The sequence below is a fragment of the Arvicola amphibius genome, chromosome 15 (genome assembly GCF_903992535.2).
Source record: "Arvicola amphibius chromosome 15, mArvAmp1.2, whole genome shotgun sequence".
In the NCBI taxonomy this organism is placed as follows: domain Eukaryota; kingdom Metazoa; phylum Chordata; class Mammalia; order Rodentia; family Cricetidae; genus Arvicola; species Arvicola amphibius.
Window position 1 is genome coordinate 47,769,823 of NC_052061.1, and position 21,269 is coordinate 47,791,091.

Consider the following 21,269-nt stretch of genomic DNA (forward strand, 5'->3'; position numbering starts at 1 on the left):
CCAAGTTCATACAGGGTGTGGGTGACCAAATTCCATGCAGTCTTAACCTATACTCCTTGTGCCAGCAGGGCCTGTCTAAGCAGCAAGATGACAGAGGTTTGCCTCGCTTTTATACCCACTGACATGTTTAAATTAAAACAGTGCTCCTGCCTTCCAGGCCTGTTCCCCGTGCTCCTTATTGGCTGTCCAGCCACTGGGCCCCTCATCTGAACACACTGAGGGACTGAATCCTGAAGACACTCTTCGTATGTTGTTGAAATCTAGCTCCCGATGCCTGCCACACAGTCCCTGGACACACAGGCATGGGAACCACTAGGAGTCATGCTTCTGGACAGAGAAAAAAAAAATCAGTCCCCAGAGAGACCCCACATGTGGGATATGCTGCTCATGAAGCAGAGGAAGGGATGTTATGGTGGATGAAACCCTGCCAGGTGGAAGTTCTGATCCCCCATCTTCCTGCACAGACTCCCCAGTGGCTCCAGACTCCTGCCCACTAGCTAGGGTCAGGGTTCTGTATGCACTCGCGGAGCTCACAGCTCCTGCCGTTCAGCTTTCCCTGGACCCAATTCAGTGTCCCAGGTGAGGTAGTCAGGAGGTCCAGGCCGACTCCTCGCTGCACTGGGGGGGTGGGGGATGGGGGTGGGGGGTGGGGGGTAGGGGGCGGAGGGCAGGGGACGCGACACAAAGGAGGTGTCACATGTCCAGTCACTCACCCTTTCCCATCTGGATGAAGCCAAGCAGGATGATGAGAGCCAGGGCCAGCAGCTTGGCAGCAGCAAAGGCGTCCTGCACACGGGTGGCGGCCTTCACGCTGTAGCAGTTCACAGCCGTGAGCAGCACTGTGGGGAAGAACAGGGAGAGCACAGCGTGAGACCCCACAGGGCAGGTGCTCCAGTCCAGGGTTGGGGCACGGAGGAGGTCAGGTGCTTCTGGCTGGGATCCCACATATGCAAAGCCCTGCCTGCCCCATGGGCTCTGACTTTCTGGGACGTGTTTTTGATAAGCTAGCTGGTACTCTGGGGCCAGGGTCAAAGGTTAGAAATGCCAACTCTTCAAAGAACCTGATCCCAGGTGCCCTGGAAAACCCGTAACAAGTTTCCTTTCATCTTTCTTCTTTTTGATTTTTTGAGACATGGTTTCTCTGTAGCTTTGGAGCCTGTCCCAGAACTAGCTCTTGTAGCCCAGGCTGCCTCAAACTCACAGAGATCCACCTGCCTCTGCCTCCTGAGTGCCAGGATTAAAGACGTGCGCAACCATGCCCGGCTCTTCTTTTTGGTTTTCATAGACAGGGTCTTACCTCGTAGCCTAGGCTAGGCTCAAACTCTGTCAAACCCTTCTTAGTGCTGGCTGGAAAGGCTATGCCACCTATCCCCACTCCCACCCCCATTTTTAGAATTATTATCAGACAGGGCCCCAACTCTGGATCCTCTGCTCCAGCTTCCTGAGAGCTGGGATTAGACGTGTGCCACCATGCCTGGCTAAGATTTCCATGTGACTAAGTGGTTTCAGCCTCCTGATGGACTTCCCATCAGAACCGCCTTCATCTGTTACCTATGTGTACCTGATCCTGTGGAGAGCACTGGCTGCAGGCACAAGAGAAATCCAAACCTGCCACTTGGAGGATGGCCACTTAATCCTGGTACCTACGTGGTTCTCTGACAGCACTGTAAGCTGTGAGGCGACCCTCTCCTCAAAGAGAGCCTTCCATGAGGCTGGTGGAAGCAGGGAGATGAGGCATCCTGTCTGTGTGATTCTGATAAGCCAAGAGGCGAGCAATGGGGCAATAGGGGCAGAGGCTGCAGGTGAGGATCGAATGGAACAGATGTCCCCATATGTTGCTGCAAGCAGGTGGACTCAGGGCATGGCAAAATAGACACATGTGCCAGCTTCTGTTTGACTGGCATATATTGAATGTGAAAAGCACAATTAATATTGTGTAGACATCTGAGCAACTGGACACACAGGGTGAAGGCAGAGCCTCAGGAACCCAGAAGGGCTGCAGATAGGCAGCTGAGATAGGACTGCCTGGTCCCCTAATGAACCCCAAGACCTTGGCAAGAGTGCATAGGTGTGGAGTAAGGAACTGGGGAGTCGACGCTGTGCTGTATGGAAACATAAATGAAAACACTGAGAAACCAGCCATACCGACTCCACCCCCTTGGAAGCAGCTGGGGCCCCATACTAGGGACTAGAGCTAGGAAGCCTCTACACTCTACTCTGGGGGAGGGGGCAGTTCCTGGCTTGCCTTGGTCAAACATTAACCAGTACAGCATGCAGCCTAAGATGCCCACAGCAAGGTAGGGGTCTACCAGCATCCTGACTTCTCCAGGACGTAGGAAGAAGCTCATTGCTTCCCTACTGAGCAATTTCCAGAGAAGCCCAGCCGACTCACACTCAGGCCTCCCAGATGCCAGGAGGTATTTTCCCCCAGCCAGACTAATTACACATAATTTTGCAGTTTGGGGAATAGACCCAAAGACAGAAATCTACATTAATTATCTGAACTTAGCCAACCTCAGGTGGAAGGAAAACAGGAAGACTCCCTAGTGCTGGGGGATGGAAGCCATGGCAGTTGCTTTACCTCCAGGAAGTCAGATCTCATTAGCATTGAGTCACCTCCCTCTTTATAGCTCTGGCTGATGCAACTCTGGGCTGTGACTGTGCTCAGAGAAAGCTCCACTGGCTGGGGAGCTGCAGCTACTACAAAGACCTGCTTGAAAACTCCCAAGTCTCCCAGAGTGAAAGGGTGAGAAGGGAATGCAAGATGAACACGAGTCCCCTTTGAAATGCCTCCCCATCGGCAGCCTTTGTTCCTTTACCCAGAGGACACCATTCTTCCAGTCAGCTTTCCTGAGACAGTCTCACATGTCCTGAGAGGTGAGACACAAGCTCAGGATGCCAAGTCTCTCCTGATCCTGTCTCCCCAGACACCAGGCTCTGGCTGCAAGAGGCTGGCAGATTGCATCATCACTTCTCAGATCCCATTTGGCTGGGGTGAGCCAGCAGGAGGGGTGTGCCTAAGTCCTAAGCCGCTGTGACTGTGCCACAGCCTTGGCAGCCGAGGGAAAAGTATGACACAGCCCTGGGCTCCAGATAATGTCTCTGCTGAGTGGCCCTGTGTAAGGTGTCCCTCTGAACCTCTGAGGAAGGGACAGAGAACAGTGTGTCAGAGCACCATCCTGGCTGTCAGAGGGCCCCTCCCCTACTCCGCGAATACCCTGCCATGCCTGATGGCCAAGCCTAAAACAGCCTCACTCCTGGCCAAGTGGACAGAGGAGGGCCAGCACGTGCCAGGCCTTGGCAATTGGGGCTGAACTCTTCCTTCCTAGCTGCTGACTTCTCTGACCTTAGAATAAGACAGAACAAAAGAAACTCTATACTCTGTCTCTCATGAAAACCGAAGCAGGTGAGGAAACGGTAATGCTCACTGACTCGGTAACGAGCAGACAAGACTATTATTATTTCCCACAGCCCTGTTTTCCAAACAAAATAATCTGGACTAAATGAGTGAATTCATCTGAATCCAGGGGCTCCTGGCCTTCACAAGACACTGTCATGAGGTTCTCAGAAGGCTGACTGACCGGAAGGAACCTCAGTTCCCTACCCAGACAATCTGCCACCTCTCCACTGTTTCCCCATCAAAGACGCAGGCAGCATGACTGACTGCTTTGACCCACTGCTGTTGATACACAGCCTCTGGTAGGGGGATAAGCGTGGCCATGGCATAGAGGGTGGAAGCTGGTCCTCTTTGGAGTTCCCCACATGGTACCCCCTAGATAAGTGTGGCTGTGCTGGCTCTCGGCACCAGCTGGGCCAGTGAGATAAAGCCCAGAGCCTCATACTGGCTGCAGATAGCTAGATAGCTGGCAGGCCAGGCCCTCCTCCCACAGGCCTAATAATGACTGCTCTTCACCCGGCACGTTAGTTTCATCCCTAACCAGCTGCATGGTGATACCACAGGGCTCCATGGCTCACATCTTACAGAGGTGCAGTGTGCCAGAGAGATCCTTTACTGTCTGGCCAGGTTACCAGAACACAGTGCCCCAGTCACGGAAGAAGCCTTAGGGTCACCCTGACACCCACAGCTGGGAGGACATTTGGCACCAGGACACTGTGTGAATATGGTCTTCTGTTCTGGCTGGGGTCTATACGAAGGTACTAGGATCTTTCCCCTCGAGAATCATACTCAGGGCAGAGACAGCCACCGAGGAGCTGCTGCCTCAGCCTCACGTATACCAATAGGCAGGCTAGAAACTCACTAGGCAAGTGAGGCTGGTCCTGCCCAGACTCCCCCAGCAGCACCAAATATCTCAAGGCTCCTGAGGGAGGGTAGAGGAAGTGGTTGGTGGCTTCACAGGTTCTAGGAAGCGTGGCTGGGTTGTCCCTCAGGACACTTCTCCTCTGGACCAACAGCTGAGCTAAGGTTTGAGTGTGGGCTGCCTCGGAGATCCCACTCAGCAGCGTTCTCATCAAACAACAGTCGGCAGTAGACCTGGGACCCTGTCTGGAAGTGAGTCTGGCTCCTGCAAGTGGTTCCATCTGAATCCAGTCAGGATACACAGGGACCCAAGACTAGTGGGCAACCCTGCTGGCAAACACAGGACTCCCTGAGGGCCAGCAGCATCTCCTGACTCCTTAAAGTCTAGGTTGTCTCCAATGCCCCACTCAAGTCTCCCAGGGAGAGCCTATGAGAGCCTCAGTGAACCCCTCTGTGCACTGATTCAGGGTCTGCCTCGCAGTAAATAGGGGGGATGTCTAGTGGCCAGTCACCCTTGTACTCATCTGGCCAGGCTCCCCAGGTGCTGGGAGAAACAAACAAACGACTATAATTTCTACCCAGCTAAGTCCAAGACAGCTGACCTGCGATCTGCAAGATCCCACATGCTGAAGTCACTAGCCCTGGGCACCACTCACACAGCAGTGAGCGACTCCTCTAAGCCTTCTTTTCTGGGTTCCAGAGAATTCACACGGCTGCACTGGCCTTCTCCACTCTGGTCACTGAGGTCAGGAAACCTGCATGGTGTGATACAACTCCAGCACAGGCTGTCACTCTGATGGACCAAGACGACTCACAGTTCTGCTATGGAGTCTTCAATGTTCTATGGATATGGTGTCTAGCAGGCTGGTTGCACATGTTCTAATTCCCGTGCTCCACCCTCAGGCTCGAGTCTATGTGGTTTCTCCATTACCTTTCTCTTGCTGTGGGGGTGGGAAAGAGACCTCATATACACTAAGCACACACTTAGCACTAGCCAACCAAATACAGTTCCAGGGGTGCAGGAACCAGAGACTGTTCAAACAGGCCTGGCATATCTTTTCAATGGGCCAGAAAAAGTCAGCTTAATAAACTGAAACTCACTAACACCTAAGTCCTGGGCTAAGAAAAACACCCACTCACCCCCAGCGACTTCCTAAGACTTCTCAAGGCAGAAGTCTCAAGGGTTCCTGGCAGCTCCAAAAGGCTGTCTGGCCTCCATAGCATACCTAATGCCCATTCCACAAGCAGAACCCCAACTACTACCATACGGCTTAAATCCCATGCCAAGGGCTTTGTGGCCCTTTTAATGTGATCCCTGCAATGCTGAGTATCCACAGAAACGAAGCTGTGTATGAGTGATGAGGGCTCCTCACCATCAGCGAAGTGCAGAGACTCACACATCTATATATGGCACCCCCAATTCCTCCACGGGTGAAGCTTTCAAGAAAAAGCGAGTCAGACCTGCTCCAGCACACAGCAGTTTGTGGGGAAGGAGGCACCCAGATCCCTAAGTACCACAGCCTGTCATAGGCCTAACCTTGATGTCCCTCACGCAGTACTAGAGCAGTCTAGCCGCAGGGGTCTGTGTGTGTGTCTGGATATTTGAAGCGTAGATGGCAGATGGCAGAAACACTACAATAAGCTTGCTGAATGTGAGGGTACATTCAGGTGTCACCAGGATGCATGCAACTGTGTGTGTTAGAACTGGGTGGGGGGGCATGTAGCTCTTAATAATAGATTTGTGGGAGCCCATGTGTGACTCAGTTTCCATCTGGAGTCATTTCTGACTTGAAGTCATTTGAGTTCAAGCTTGCTTGCTCTGCTCTTCCCAGTAACCTTGAGGTAACGTCTGTGATAGCCCATAGAAAGAATATTTTTGCCCAGTTAAAAGAGCACACTTTTTTCCTATTAAGATTTGGGCTGATGGGGCTGGAGAGATGGCTCAGTGGTTGAGAGCATTGTCTGCTCTTCCAAGGGTCCTGAGTTCAATTCCCAGCAACCGCATGGTGGCTCACAACCATCTGTGGTGAGGTCTGGCGCCCTCTTCTGGCCTGCAGGCGTCCACACAGACGGAGCATTGTGTACATAATAAATAAATAAATTAAAAAAAAAAAAAAAAAAGATTTGGGCTGATGTATGCCAGCCAGAGGCACTCCTCGTTAGAGATTAGAAGTTGCTTAGCTGAATAAGATAATGCACCTGCTTGAACTTCCTCTCAAGGCCAGTGCAGGGAGGTGGATAGCTTTGCTGTGCTGCTCTTTGTTCTGCCTTTTGCCTGTAGTATATATGTTGCCTGAGAAATAAACTCGGGGCTGTTTGGTATTAGCCTTTGGTCCTCCAGGTCTATCCTATGTTTCTGTCTTCATTTCTCTTCATCTAACATTTCCTCAGCTCAGCGCCCCCTCCAAAAGAACCCCAGCAGATTTCGACCGGAGTGGGCTCTGACCGAGTGGCGCCAAGTATGGAGTCAGGCACTGGGGGACCAATGTGATGGTCGCAGCCAGGTGAAAGAGTGCACTCAGTAAAAGGAAGATCTGCAGCGAGCTTCACCGGGATCCCTATGTTGTAAATACAAAGGTAAGTAGAAGCAAGGGTTTACATACAAAAGAGGATGGCTGTGCAGCGTGAGAAAAATAAGTATAAGAAGTAATTGAGTATAAGTGTAAATAAGAAGTAACTTGGTGAAAAGTAACTTGAGTATAAGTGTAAAAAGTAGCTATGGATGGACCAAGGAACTGGTAAACAGTTCTTTGTACACTTAGCAATACTTTAAAAGCCAGAGATGCTAAGGTAAAGCATCAACAACTGCCTCAATTTCTAGAGTTTGAACATTTCCTTATAGAGATTTCAAAGGTTAGGGGTGCTGAGGAAGAACAGCAATTGCTTCAGTTTTTGAAATGTGTAAAGGATGTGTGCCCCAGGCTCCCTGTGGAAGGGAAAGTGAGTCTAGAGATTTAAAAAGGTGTGTGAATGAATGAGCGCTCTTTGTCTTGGTCTGAGTTTAGACTGTTACTATGTTGCTGTCCTGTTTTATGTGTTTGTGTCTTTGAAAAGCTTAAGTGGTACCGGTACCTGTTTGTCATTATGTCTATAGATCTTCTTTATCGTAGAGATGAGGCAGGCAGCCTCTGCTCTAGCCTCCTGTGCATTTTTATTGCATCAGTTCCAAAACTTTGGGTCCTGAAGAAAAACTTCTCAAAGGAGAGGTATGGCAAGGGTCACCCCCCTCCATTGTTCTCTGGCCCACTCCTGCAAGGAGGGGGTGCACAGGCTGAGCTGGGCAGAGCAGCGACTCTGGAAAGACATGCTCATGTGAATGGGGCAGCAGAGAACTGACCGCTTGCAGTTGAAAAACTGCATGAATGTGAAACAGAGACTCTGAGATTGTGGCCGCAGAAGTTATCATTTTTTTTTTCAGGAACCCTGGCAGTCAAGGACATTCTGTGCCCACCAGCACTGCTCCCCCTCTTTTCTTTTCTAAGCCAAGTTCTTCTTCACTGTGCTAAGACTCAAGGTCTCTCCTGCTAGCCAGCAGTTTCTCATCTTAACCCTTCTGTCCTGATGCTGCTTGAACAAATGTTGACTCATACCAACCTGTATACTTTGGGAAGCGTTGATTTTAAACTAAAAGTCAAAGATGCACGATGTTTGGGGGGAAATGTGCTTTCGTTTCCACAGGAAAAAAAATACTGGTTTTAGGGGCTAGAGAGATGGCTCAGAGGTTAAGAGCATTGCCTGCTCTTCCAAAGGTCCTGAGTTCAATTCCCAGCAACCACATGGTGGCTCACAACCATCTGTAATGGGGTCTGGTGCCCTCTTCTGGCCTGTAGGCAGACACACAGACAGAATACTGTATACATAATAATAAAAAAAAACTCATTTAGATCTAATAGGTAACAAATATTGTTATCTGGATTAAGATAAAACTGCTAGTTTCAAAAGTTTCACACTGGTACAGGTTTTTATATGTCAATGCATGTTTAAGTTATTCTTATTGTGATACATATATATATATATATTATATTTTGGCTCTTGTTTGAAATGATGTATCTATGCAATGTTCTGGACCACTGAAAGAAATGAGAAGGGGATATTGATGGAGATTTGCATGCTGTCTGAAGGATAAGGGCACAAACAAGAGAGTGAAATAAAGTAGGAAAATGAATTTGTCTATAAGCAATGCTGAGTTTAAAAGAAAACTATAAAAACACTGGAGATTTTACCATGTTAATTCTGGTTGATTTTCTTCATTAGCAAGGCTGGTATTCGTCACTGCAGAGTAGTTATGCTAATAATGGGATCATGTTCTCTAAAGAAGAAAGGAAGACTGAGGTCCTAAATACAAGTGATAATTAATCATCATATTGCAACCCTCTGAGTTACATGGGTCTAGATGATTGGCCTCCCACGAAATGACAAACTAAAGCTCTTAGCTATTCAGACTTCCATAGACAAGTTCAGACATGTTTATTAAAAACTGTCAACATTATGCCTGTGATCCATGAACGGAAACTGCAGTCTAACTGCTCCTACGATGGTTAATAATAGGACAAAATGTTTATATTATGAGTCTATATTGATTCTGAGGGTCTAAAAAATATAAAGGCCTGAGGACATCAATACAGGTTAGAAGGCTCTGAAGGTTTAAAAGCTTGGATTATATGGGTCTGAGAGGATATTCTCAAAAATATAGATACAATTTGTAAGAAATAATGGTTTAAGATGTATATAGAAATTATTACAAGATTTCTTTCTCCTTCCACAATATTATACTAGGATTACAAAACTTTAGAATTTAAGATTAATAGTGTCCTGACAAGCTGATAGAGCAATGACTGCTTACTGTTTGGGTCACAAGCTCAAGATTTTAAATTTCTTTTGGTTGTCTTTGGAACATAGGGTTACATGCTGTTTAGCCCAAATCTATAGTTTTTGCTAGGACTCAAGGATGGAGTTTGATTCTGCTGTTTTAGGGATACCTATTTTACCTGCTTTGTCTACACCATGGATTTTAGTACAGATTGATAATGCTAATATATCTAAAACTTTTACGCTTTTCTTTTTTTTTTTTGGTTTTTCGAGACAGGGTTTCTCTGCAGCTTTTTTAGAGCCTGTCCTGGAACTAGCTCTTGTAGACCAGGCTAGCCTTGAACTCACAGAGATCCGCCTGCCTCTGCCTCCCGAGTGCTGAGATTAAAGGCGTGCGCCACCACCGCCCGGCCGCTTTTTATAAAATGGAAATTCATACAAACTTCAGAAAATGAAGAGAATTATAAAACTTGGATCCACTTCTCACAAGGTAAAAGGATTATGGTGTTTTTCTTTCTCTCCTGGGACTCTTCCCCTTCCTTAATTATTGAGACTATGAGTTTACAATTTTCAAATGAGTCCATAAATTTAACTCTGTTCCCAGTCTGTATCCGTTTCACCAGGTTCCCACTTGGGGGACAAACACAGCCAAGCATCAATTGCGGATAACTACCTGCTCCAAATGTTACTTCGTCTGTGTATAATGCAAGTGTTATCGTTTGGGAGAGTTAAGGCACATCTTGAGGGAATCTGGCATGATTCTAACGAATCTTTAGATTTGGCTAAATTACATCAAGACATCTTGGAATTGAAAAAGGCTAAATTGGATTTGAATGCAGCAAAAGCAGCTGAAGGTATTTTGGAGAAATTTAAGAAGGCTGTTGCATCATGGTCAGCACTAACTTTACTTCTTAGTAGTATTGCAGTTGCTGGAGCTTGTGTTCTGTTGGACATAATTTGTTTACCTATAGTTTTCAAGCTGATTATGAACTAACTGTAGATAGTGGGCTAAGAACCTCATGGAGTAAAACTCAGCACACTTCCCTAAAAACTTATTGCCAGAGACTGTCAATCAGAGCCGGGTAAGTTTTCTTTGTCCCTTCCTTTTCGATCTAAGACAGGAGATGGATCTCTAGAATCCATTTTCCCATGACGGGTAAGACTAGAGTATGTAAGGAACCTCCAAGGCAGACAGAGTCTTCTGAGGGACTGAGAGGTCCTTAAAAAATATAAAAAGGAAGCCGGGCGGTGGTGGCGCACGCCTTTAATCCCAGCACTCGGGAGGCAGAGGCAGGCGGATCTCTGAGTTCAAGGCCAGCCTGGTCTACAAGAGCTAGTTCCAGGACAGGCTCTAGAAACTACAGGGAAACCCTGTCTCGAAAAACCAATATATATATATATATATATATATATATATATATATATATATATATATATATACACATACACACACACACACATATATACATATATATGTATATATATATATATATATATATATATATAAATAAATAAATAAAGGGGGGAATGTGTGGGAGCTCACGTGTGACTCAGTTTCCATCTGGAGTCATTTCTGACTTGAAGTCATTTGAGTTCAAGCTTGCTGCTCTGCTTTTCCTCATAACCTTGAGAGCTATGAGTAATGTCTGTGTTAGCCCATAGAAAAAGAATTTTTGCCCAGTTGAAAGAGCACATTTTTTTTTCTCCTAAGATTTGGACTGGTATATGCCAGCCAATGACACTCCTCATTAGAGATTAGAAGTTGCTTAGCTGAATAAGATAATGCACCTGCTTGAACTTCCTCCCAAGGACAGTGTAAGGAGGTGGTTAGCTAACTGTACTGCTCTTTGTTCTGCCTTTTGCTGCTTGAGAAATGAACTTGGGGCTGTTTGGTATTAGCCTTCAGTCCTCCTGGTCTATCCTATGTTTCTGTCTTCATTTCTCTTCATCTAACATTTCCTCAGCTCAGTGCCCCCTCTCCCAGGGAACCCCCAGCTGATTTCTGCCAAGTGGGCACTGACACGGACTCCAAGGCCTCTCTCCATCTCAGTCAGGTCCGGCAGGAACAGCCAGGGCAGAATCTCTGGGCTTAGGGGAGTTGCCAGCTGACAGGGCCTAAGAATCCAGGACACCACTGTACAGGACTTTAGGAAGCTGCTCCACTCAGCAGGTGCCCCTGCAGGCTCTACCTTACCCACTGCTGTGAGAACTGTCAACTCCACCCTGGGCCACAAGTCTGGGGAACTCACAGCTCAAGACACAACAGAGTCAGGTACTGGCTCAGGCCATTTCTGTGGCCCTGAATCCTCCAACACAAGCCAGGCTAATGAGACCCCAGAGAACGCAGTAAAGATCTACTTCTAGACCCTTCTGCTCCTGCAGCTGAAGGCAGGCCCCTCACTGACCACGAGCAGCTGCCATACCATGAGGTCTTAGCAGTGACAGATGCTGGCCAGGCCCAAGGTCAGATGACTCAGTGTGGATCAGGTTGCACACACCAGGCTCCTGAGAACTGGAATGGGAAATCCGGCTAATTCTTTGCATAGCAGCAAATCCTGGAAGAGGGGAAGTGTGGGCACGGCACAGAAAAGTACCCAGGCAATGGTATTTATCCGGTCTGACGGCTGGTGCTCAGGAATGAGGCATCTCAGGCTCTCCGTCTCCCTGTGGCACACAGGTGTGCTGTGCCTGGCTACCTGGAAAGCAACAGCTCAGAACACTGCTAGGTGACAAGGGCTGCTGGGTGTGAGTCCTCCGCTCGGGTCAGGGCAGTGGGAGGAGCAAAGGTGTCTAGGGGAATCTATTGGAGGCTGGCATGCACGACTAGAATGGGTAAGACCCGGGACATGGAACACTGTTCTTGAGGCTGCTTCCCATGGCCAGCAATCCATAAGGCTCTGGGAACAGTCTCGCTGAGTGGGGGCACTGAGCCTACTGTGTCACCGTATAGTGTCCCAGAGGTGAATAAGGAGGCATCAACCTCCAGGACTTCCCGGGGTAGACCGATGGCTGTGTAAAGCCCATCCCAGTGGAGATTGTGGTAGGGTGATGGAGGGGTGGCTGGCCAGCTTCCTACAATCACCCAGAGGGAAGAAGCCTTTCCTCAGGGGTCTAACTGCTGCTGAAAACTCTGAGCAGCCCGCATCCTTACCCTAGCAGAATAGATTCCCGGATGTCCTGACCAAGGTCACCCCAGGATCCTGACACAACAGGTAACAGACCCTGCCCAGAGGCGTGGCTGGGTGCTCCCAGTTGAACTCCTGACTCAGTTTCCCTAGCTGTGAGCCATGGGAATGATTAGCAGAGGAAATACGCAGAGGCCAGGAATGTGCCAGGCAGAAGCAATGCTTTCAGGGTGCTCGCCCTCACTTGTACCTCAGGGCCTGGGCAGAGCGCCTGGGCATAATCCGCCCCCCCCCCCCTCCAAGGGCTACAGTGCTTTAATGCCTAAATGCCTGCCTTGTTTCTTGCCTGTCCTGGTCACAGGTTCTGTGAACTATTCATGTCTGGGCCCCAGATCCCATGACTGGGTGTCATCTGCTCAGCGTGCATGCATTTTCATGTCTGGCTGGGAAAGCCGACTTCACTGCTAATTACTGAGCTGTCGTCAGCAGTATTGGGCTTTCGGCTCCAGACACTGGGGCCCCTGGCACCTTAGCAACAACAGAGCCTTGGCCTCAGCCCAGCCATGGCAGTGCCCAGAAACTCCAACCCAGGACTGAGGAGTGGGGTCTACAGCAGAGGTCGTCTTGGGGGTGAAACCAGCAGGCGACTTGAAAAGAAAGGGCAAAAGGTCAGGACATCCCCATCCTCTCCATTACTCAGCTGACCCACTGACCTGGTCAGCGGAGCCTGGCCAGCCCGATGGCCGTCAGAAACCCAGGCAGGGTCGAGCAGGAGTCTACACTTCTTCACCCACGGGAAGTTTATGCCCTGCAGCCCAAGCTTCAGAGGAAAGGAGGCTGCTGACATCCTTCAGAGTTTCTTTCTCCCTTCTCTCAATGCAGAAGCGGGGCTGCTCCATGGGAAGAGGGAGCAGATACACGGGACAGAGCACAGAAGATGACACTTGGATCCTGTGAGACCGGCCCTGTGGTGCACGCTAAATAAAACTCTCCACCAATACCCAGGCAGGATGGACCCTAATTCTACAGAGTTACAAGTGGAGGTTCAGGGTCCTTGTGGAGTTCTCCAATCAGAAACGCAATGCTTCTAATCTGAAGGTGGGAAACAGCTCAGGTTACAGGTCCCCAGGCACATGCCAGCTAAGAAAGTCCTGCCCGACTATTTAGTGGAGAGTTAGGAGTAGTGAGTTTCCTGGCACTGAGGAGTCCAGGCCAGCCAGTCACCTGAGGTCAAACTTTAGCAGGTAAGGTACCATCCTCCACCCAACCAGGAAAAGGACAGGATGTTGCAGACTAGTCTGCGGGCCACAACCTTCACACTCATGAGTCTGGGAAAGACACAAGTGGCAGAGAAACAGTGAGCCTGCTCAGGCCTCCCTCTAGGGGCTTCTCTCCAGAGAGAAGAGAACTGGCCACACCCAGAGCCTGTGTAGCTCTGGAGTCTAGGCTGCTACACTCCTGTGCACCTCAGCACAGACAGCCGTGGCCCGTTGAGATTAGATAAATCCCAGCCCAGACAGAATCTCAGCTCCAGTTTGTAGAATTCTGCAACAAGACAAATCCAGGCACTAAGCTAGAGTCATGTGGGTAGAAGGACTCTGAATTGAAAAAAATATCCCAGAAGAGCTGCCTGGAGGCAAGACTATAATGCATTTTCTTGGTGAATGACTCATATGGGAAGGTGCAGCTCATGTGGGGGAGGGGAGTGCCATGGTGTGCAGATGGTCCTGGATGCCATTAAAAAAAAACAAAAACAACTTGGACTTCCCACAGGGCAGGGAACCCTTACTGCTCTTTGGACAGGAGAGGAAGGGGGAGTGGAAGGGGGTAGATGGGAGGCAGGGAGGAGGCGGAAATTTTTAATAAAAATTAAAAAAAAAAAATAAAAAAAAAAAGAACTGGGAAAAAAAGCCAGGAGCTGGGCGGTGGTGGTGCAAGCCTTTAATCCCAGCACTCAGGAGGCAGAGGCAGGCAGATCTCTGGAAGTTCAAGGCCAGCCTGGTCTACGAGAGCTAGTTCCAGGACAGGTTCCCCAGTCTTGAAACAAACACATACACACACACACACACACACACACACACAAAACCCAAAAACCAAAACCAAAACAAAACAAAAAGCAGCCGGGCAAGCCATGAAGAACAAACGAGTAAGCAACATTCCTCTATGGCTCCTGCATCAATTTACTGCCTCTAAGTTCCTGCCCCAACTTCTCTGAATGACAGACTATAAGTTGTTAAGATGAAATAAAACCTTTTCCTCTTTTCCTCCAAGTTGCTCTTGGCCATGGTGTTCATAACAGCAGTACAAACTTACCCAAGACGCTGGGCTCCCAGTCAACTTGATACTACCCAAGCTACTGAGCTTCACTTAGGCAAGAACAAGCCACACACCCCAGGCCTCACTCACACAGGCACATGGCCATCCAAAAAGATGTGGAGATCAAGTCTTCTCATCTTTATGAAACACTTGCCACGCAGTGGTGACACACGCCTTTAATCTCAGCACTCAGGAGGCAGAGGCAGGTGGATCTCTGTGAGTTTGAGGCCAGCCTGGTCTATAAGAGCTATTTCCAGGACAGGCTCCAAAGCTACAGAGAAACCCTGTCTAAAAAAAAAAAAGCCACACACACACACACACATACACACACACAACCCTCACAAAAGAAAGACAGACAGACAGACAGACTCCTCTCCAGGTTTCCCACATCAGGTCCAAGGATAAAGAGCGGGATCCAGACTCGCTCTAAGGGAGATGGCATCTACCTCTACTATGAGTGGGTTTACTCTGGGCTAACGTCAAGTCATTTCCCAATACAGTCTTAACTGGATAAAGGAAACGTGTGGAGAGACAAGCACAGTGAACAACAGAAACCAGACCTCTGCTCCAAAATCTGACTCCTGGTGCTGCCTCAGGGCCTTTCCCAAGGCATGGAAACCAGGGAACGCGACGTTCCCCAGAAGCGCCCTCCAGAAAGAACAGGGCACTCACTGGCATACACTCAAGAGTACAAGCCTCCCCAGCCAACACCCAGGCCTTGAAAGACTTTGCAGCCCTTCTGGCCTCCACTAGGGGTCCTCTTGCCTTCCCAAGCCTAGCTCCCTTTCTAGACTTCTGCCTGTTTTAAGCAGGCATAGATGATGCCCTCCTGTGGGAGCCTAGAACCCTCATTCCAAACTGGAAGGCAGTGGCACACACATAGCTGTGGTTTGCAGAAACAGAACTGTCTGCAGCACCTGTCACCGTGGCACTCCAGAACTCAGGCCATGGGATATCCATTCTAGAACTTCCCAGAGGATTCTACCCATAGCAGCTGCAAAGGATTGTAAGAAAGCTACGTAAGATGGTTTTTAAAAACCCTGTGTCGTGGGATTGGAGAAATGGATCAATGCTTAAAAGAAATGGGTGCTCTTCCAGAGGACTGGGGTTCAATCCCCAGCACCCAGATAGTGGATTACAGCTGTCTGTAACTCTCTCTTCTGGTCTCCACAGGCAATGGACACAGGTGTACAGACACACATGCAGACAAGACACTCATATACATATTTTTTTAATTTAAACAAAACAAAACCCCCACCAAACCCATGGATCACAAAAGAAGTCCTTGAGAAAGTGACTTGCTGCAGGCTCCATGGAAGGCACTAGCTCCTCATTATCCCCCACCCCTCGTGTCATGCCCCCACTCCCCCACTCAGTTCATTCTTAAGGCTTCAAAACTCCCAAATGCTGCATAAGTTTGTTGGAACCCTAAATGAAGCTTTCCTGAAGAGTTGAAACATGCTGGGTCCCCGCAGGCTTTAAAAGGTGTCTATTATGATCCAATTGGGACTTTACCATTAGCCACAGGGTGGGAGTGATAGGAGAGCTCATGTTTGACTCTTACATGTTTACATAAGTTCAATATTTAGACAATTATCCATCCATGTTATTTTATTTATTTGGTTTCTTGAAGACAGGGTTCTCTGTGTAGCCCCTGGCTGTCCTGGAGCTCTGTAGACCAGGCTGGGGTGGCCTGAAACTCAGATCCGCCTGCCTCTGTGCTGGGATTAAAGGCATGCGCCATCACTGCCAGCTTTTATTATTATTATTATTAGAAAGAAAGCATTTAGGCCAGCAAGATGGTTCGGAGGATAAAAGGGCTTGCTGCCAAATATGAAGATCTGAGTTCCATCCCAGGGACTCACGTGGTGGAAAGAGAGAACTAGCAACTCCCATAAAGCATCCTCTGACCTCTACCAGCGTGCAAAATGAAGCACTGAAAAACATCTTTAAAAGAGAGGACCTTTGCAAACCCTTCACCCTCCCTGCCTCCTGTGGGCAAGCATCGTTTCCTACAGTTCACTAGCATCTGCAGAAGCAGAAACCAGCTTTCTAGGTCCACTCTGACCGGAGTGTGAGTTCTTTAAAGATGCCCGTGCCAACTTGGCATGGTGGTGCACACACTTACTCCCTGCACGTGGGAGGCAGAAAGAGGCAAGTTGTGGGCCAGCCAGGGCTACATAGTGAGACCCGTCTCAAAAACAAACAAAAAACACTAAAGATGCCCGTGCCATTCCCTATCTTGCCTAAAGGCCAAGTAATTCCAATTAATGGTGAAAGCTGGATGGTTCAAATTCTGACCCAACAAGGGCAGTGATGTACTGTTTCAAGGCGGGGCTGTTCCTGGCCAGCCCAGTGCTTTTGCTGACCAACCTTGACTATGATTTTTTTTTTTTTAAACACACGAAGCAAGCAAACAGCAAGGAGACCTTATCGTGATCACCCTGTCAGTCTCTGCCCAGCACCACAGAGCAGAGTAGAGGTCTCAGAACTGAAGAGCACACTTGAAGGCTACTAACTTACAACAAGGGACAAGTCTCACCAAAGTGCCAACAAGCATTGCCATTCAGCACCGGCTCCAGTGCCCACAGCGACCTCCATGGCTCAAAGCCCAAAACTTTAAGCGTGGCCCTGCTGCCCTGGTACCCTCTCCTTCTGTCTATTATCCAGGCAAACAGATAAATTTGTCTTAGCTGAATGAACTCATCTGTAAATTCTGAAAGCAGCACGATTTCCAGTTTGTCCCCCCAATCAGATGGCATTTGCTTCAAATGATCACATCCTCCCCCCCCCCATGAAAAATCTCCCAAATGTTTTCAGAAAGCAGAAACCAGTCCCTCCTGACCTATGAGTTCTGTAAGGCCTACACTCAGAAGCTGTTAACTGGCACATCTTGGGAGCCCCAAGCCCACCCACAGACTGCCTACAGCTAAGCGCCAGTCCTTTACTGATTGGCAGTCTTTACACAATTTTGCTGCTCAGTTCTAATGAGCAAGCAGCTTTCACTACCACACACGTTTATTACTACCGTTTCTCATGCGTCAGCCCAAGCAATAATTTCCGACAGGCCAGTCTGAATAACGTAAGTTTGTTTTTTGTTTTTTTTTTTAACTGCAATTTCCCTCTTAGCAACCAGTCAGCGATTGAAGCTGAAACAGGAAACTGACACACACACTCCACGTGGTGCTTTGAAAGAGGCAGGGAGTACTGCTCTCGCGCGTTCATATTTTATATATTATTTATATATTTTATAAATAATTTTATAATTTTAAATTAAATGATTTTATAATATATTATTTATATATTTTATAATCAGGTCGGGAAGCGGGACCCCCGCCGCGGAGTCAGAGTCGGCACCCACTGAGGTCTCGCGAGGGCTGACCCGAAAGTGTAGACACTGTGAATGAGTTAATGAAACGCACGTGGGTACGGGAACCTGTGACTTTAGCCTGAAACTGCCGAGAGAGATGGAAGATGCTGGGGTGGGCACACGGAATGAACTGTAGGGACAGGGACCTCGGCACTCGCCCGCCCCGCTCCAGCCCGGACCCGGACCCGGGCCCGGGCCCTTACTTACGCACGCAGAGGCAGGCCACGAGCTTGGCTGCCTCCTCAGGCACTGGACAGGTGGGGAAGATCGGCTTGAGCAGGTACGTGGCGAAGACCAGCGCCACGATGTACTGCGAGGAGGGTCGAATGATGAGCAGCTCAATCCAGAGCTTGAGGAAGGCGGGCAGCGAGCCGTAGACCTCCAACATGTAGGCGTAATCGCCGCCGGACTTGGAGATGGTGGTGCCCAGCTCGGCGTAGCAGAGCGCGCCCACGATGGAGAAGACACCGCACACAGCCCACACCACCAGCGCCAATCCGGGCGAGCCCGCCTCCTTGAGCACGCCTGTGGGCGTAACGAAGATGCCCGAGCCGATGATGGTGCCCACGATGATGGCCACACCGTTGAGCAGTGTGATGTTGCGCTGCAGGGTCACGCCTTCGCCCCCAGAGTCCTCTCCGTCCGCGCGCCGCCCCTCCAGCATCTTCTCCCGCGCCTGCTTCTCTTCCTCCGCCGCCGGGGCCGCCACCGCGCGCCGCTTCGCGCCCGCGCCGGCCATGCTCTCGGCGTTCCCGGCTCGGCCTGGATGCCCGGCGTGCGCGCGGCCGAGCCGCTCTCCGCGTACAGAGAAACGCGTCTACGCCCTTACCAGCCTCTCGGCCTTTTATCCTCGCCGTTACTCATCCGCTAGGCTCCGCCCATCACCTCCGCCGTTGGTCGGTCCGCAAAAGCCCCACCCACCTCCCCCTCGTGACCCCGCCCTCAGGCCTGTTAGAGCGCGTGGCGCGGGAGCTTCTGACTGGAGTCGCGCGTGGGGAGCACAGGTCCTCACAAGTCCCTCTCTGCAGGATACTGGGCTGCCGGACTGTAAGGGCGTGGTTCTCCTGCCTCTTTCTGCCCCAGGTGAAGCCAGTGCTGCAGAGGACTCGCCAGGGGTCAAAGTACCGGAAGGGTGGTACAGTACAGGATGCACGCCCACCACCTGCAGGGAATCCAGGCGTTGCCTGGCTGGGACCGAGAGGGAACGTGTCTCACCTCCCTCCAGTCTGCGCGGCCTGTGCCTCTCGGGGGTGGGGGGTGGGTACACATATGGTCCAGCCTGAGGAAACGAGGCATGGTGGAGTGACCCTTCAGCTCTGGAAGCAGGGAAGAACAGGCCAGGATGGGAACAACCCATTACCGGGTTTAGATATCCTTCTGATCCCTAGGAGAGTCTTGTTAGAAGCGTGCCTAGTGGTACACCCAACTTGGAGAAGCAAGCTTTGGAAGACGGTACCCCCTAGTATGAGAAACCCCCAAATTTTTGTAGGGGTTTTAAAGGCAGGCTGTAGGGTGAGAGGGCTTTTAGCTTGTCATTCTTAGGAAATCTTAGGTAAGAGGGCTTTGGGGGCAAAGTGGTCAGAGAAGAATATCTCCACTGCCGGCCCAGTTGCAGGGCATGGTGATTTGAGCTGACCGGTGTCCTGGTAAAATTCCAGTCACTGGTCAAGGTCAAACCGGGAAGCCCTAAGACTACCTTTTCACCTAGGATTCTCTTCTCTGTTCCAAGGGGTCCTCAGGAAAACTCACAAACAAGCAGAAGCCAGGGTGAGGGAGGGGCCTTACTTCAAGGAGAGCCTTCAGACCTGTGAGGATGAGAGCCAGGCGTACTTTTCAGTCTAATCTGCCAAGCAGATACCTCTGGCTTCCCCACTCCGGAGACCTGACCAGTGAAGACGGTCAAACTTCTCGCCATCTCTGCATCTGTAGCCGCAACCAGGAAGCTCATGTTCAGGGGGTATTTAGTCAAGGACTCCACGGCAGGTCACTGGAGCGCCCACCTCGCCTCATTCCAGTAAGTCCGGCGTACACATCAATGACACACTGGAATCTCTGTAGCCTGAGCAGCCAAGGTGCTAAAAGGTCACACTAACATTAACATGCCATACTACAGACCACCCAAGTTGGTGGCTTTGGGAAGGTTGAGAAACTTGCCCCTCCCATTCTTTTCTTTCTTTTCTTTTCTTTTCTTTTCTTTTTTTTCTTCTGTTTTTGTTTTTTTTCCTCAAGACAGGCTTTCTCGGTGTAACAGCTCTGACTGTTTTGGAACTCTCTCTGTAGACCAGGCTAGCCTCAAACTCATAGCCTCAGTGTCCTGAATGCTGGGATTAAAGGCATGCACCCCAGCTCCCGGCTCCCTCATTCTTTACATGGTCCTTTCAGAAAGTCAGAAGCATACCACCAGCTCACTGAGGCATTGCTAAGGTGCAGCTCCTAATTTAACAGGACATATGGCCGCTTTGTAAATGAGGAAACTGGCTTTGCAGGTATGTTAGCTTGCCTGCCCTGAAAGCGTGCCCTCGTGGCCTTCGACCTCAAGGCCAGAAAGCTGCCCACCTGTGGGTGGCTAACCCTTGCATCTTTTGGAGCCCGTTCCCGGTCACAGTAGCTAGGTTCTGCACAACAGCCATAGGGGAGCTTTGGTGTGAGCCAGGGGTAGTTATAGTCCCTGGACTTGTAAAATCACAGCCATCATTAAGCCAAGGACACTACTAGAGGCCAAGGAGGTGGTCACGGGGACAAGCAGGCAGGTTCAAATGGCTTTTCTGGGTCTGGAATTCCGAGAAGGAATTAGCACCAACAGGGAAAGCAGAGGGGAACCTTGTGCCCAGGTACAGTTGGGAGGGTTGGTGCCTGGGAATTGAGGTCCTGGGTAGCTGCTGTGGTCCTTTCTAGGAAGGGTAACCAGGTCCAGTGAATGTCCCCAAGACCCATGGCTCCTCTCCTGCTGCTTTTCACAGGGTTATTTAGGGCCTTAGACTTCTTCCTGCACTGCGGCTTTGGTGTTCATCAATTATCTCTCTCTGACCTGTAACTCCTGTTCCACCAGCTAAGATTCTGAAATCTTTTCCAGGAGTGCCATCTACTGGTGGATTCAGGAACAGCGCATATCCTAGTGGCTAGCTCTTCAGCTGGCTGGTAAGGGATTTGAAAGAGTGTTGAGCCGGGCGGTGGTGGCGCACGCCTTTAATCCCAGCACTCCGGAGGCAGAGGCAGGCGGATCTCTGAGTTCGAGGCCAGCCTGGTCTACAAGAGCTAGTTCCAGGACAGGCTCTAGAAACTACAGGGAAACCCTGTCTCGGAAAAAAAAAAAAAAAAAAAAAAAAAAAAAAAAAAAAAAAAAAAAAAAAAAAAAAAAAAAAACGAAAAAAAAGAAAGGGTGTTGAGTATT

General features: G+C 49.6%; 1 protein-coding gene across 1 annotated transcript in view; it reads right to left on the reverse strand.

Moving 5' to 3' along the window:
• Positions 1–18,617, reverse strand: part of Slc7a5 (solute carrier family 7 member 5) — a 30,849-nt gene extending 12,232 nt beyond the window's left edge. Inside the window, exons 1-2 of the mRNA XM_038313085.1 lie at positions 18,086–18,617; positions 714–839 (exon numbers count right to left, since the gene is read on the reverse strand). Coding sequence (XP_038169013.1) covers positions 714–839; positions 18,086–18,617 — 658 coding nt within the window. The remainder of the gene's footprint in view (positions 1–713; positions 840–18,085) is intronic.
• Positions 18,618–21,269: the final 2,652 nt, after the last annotated feature.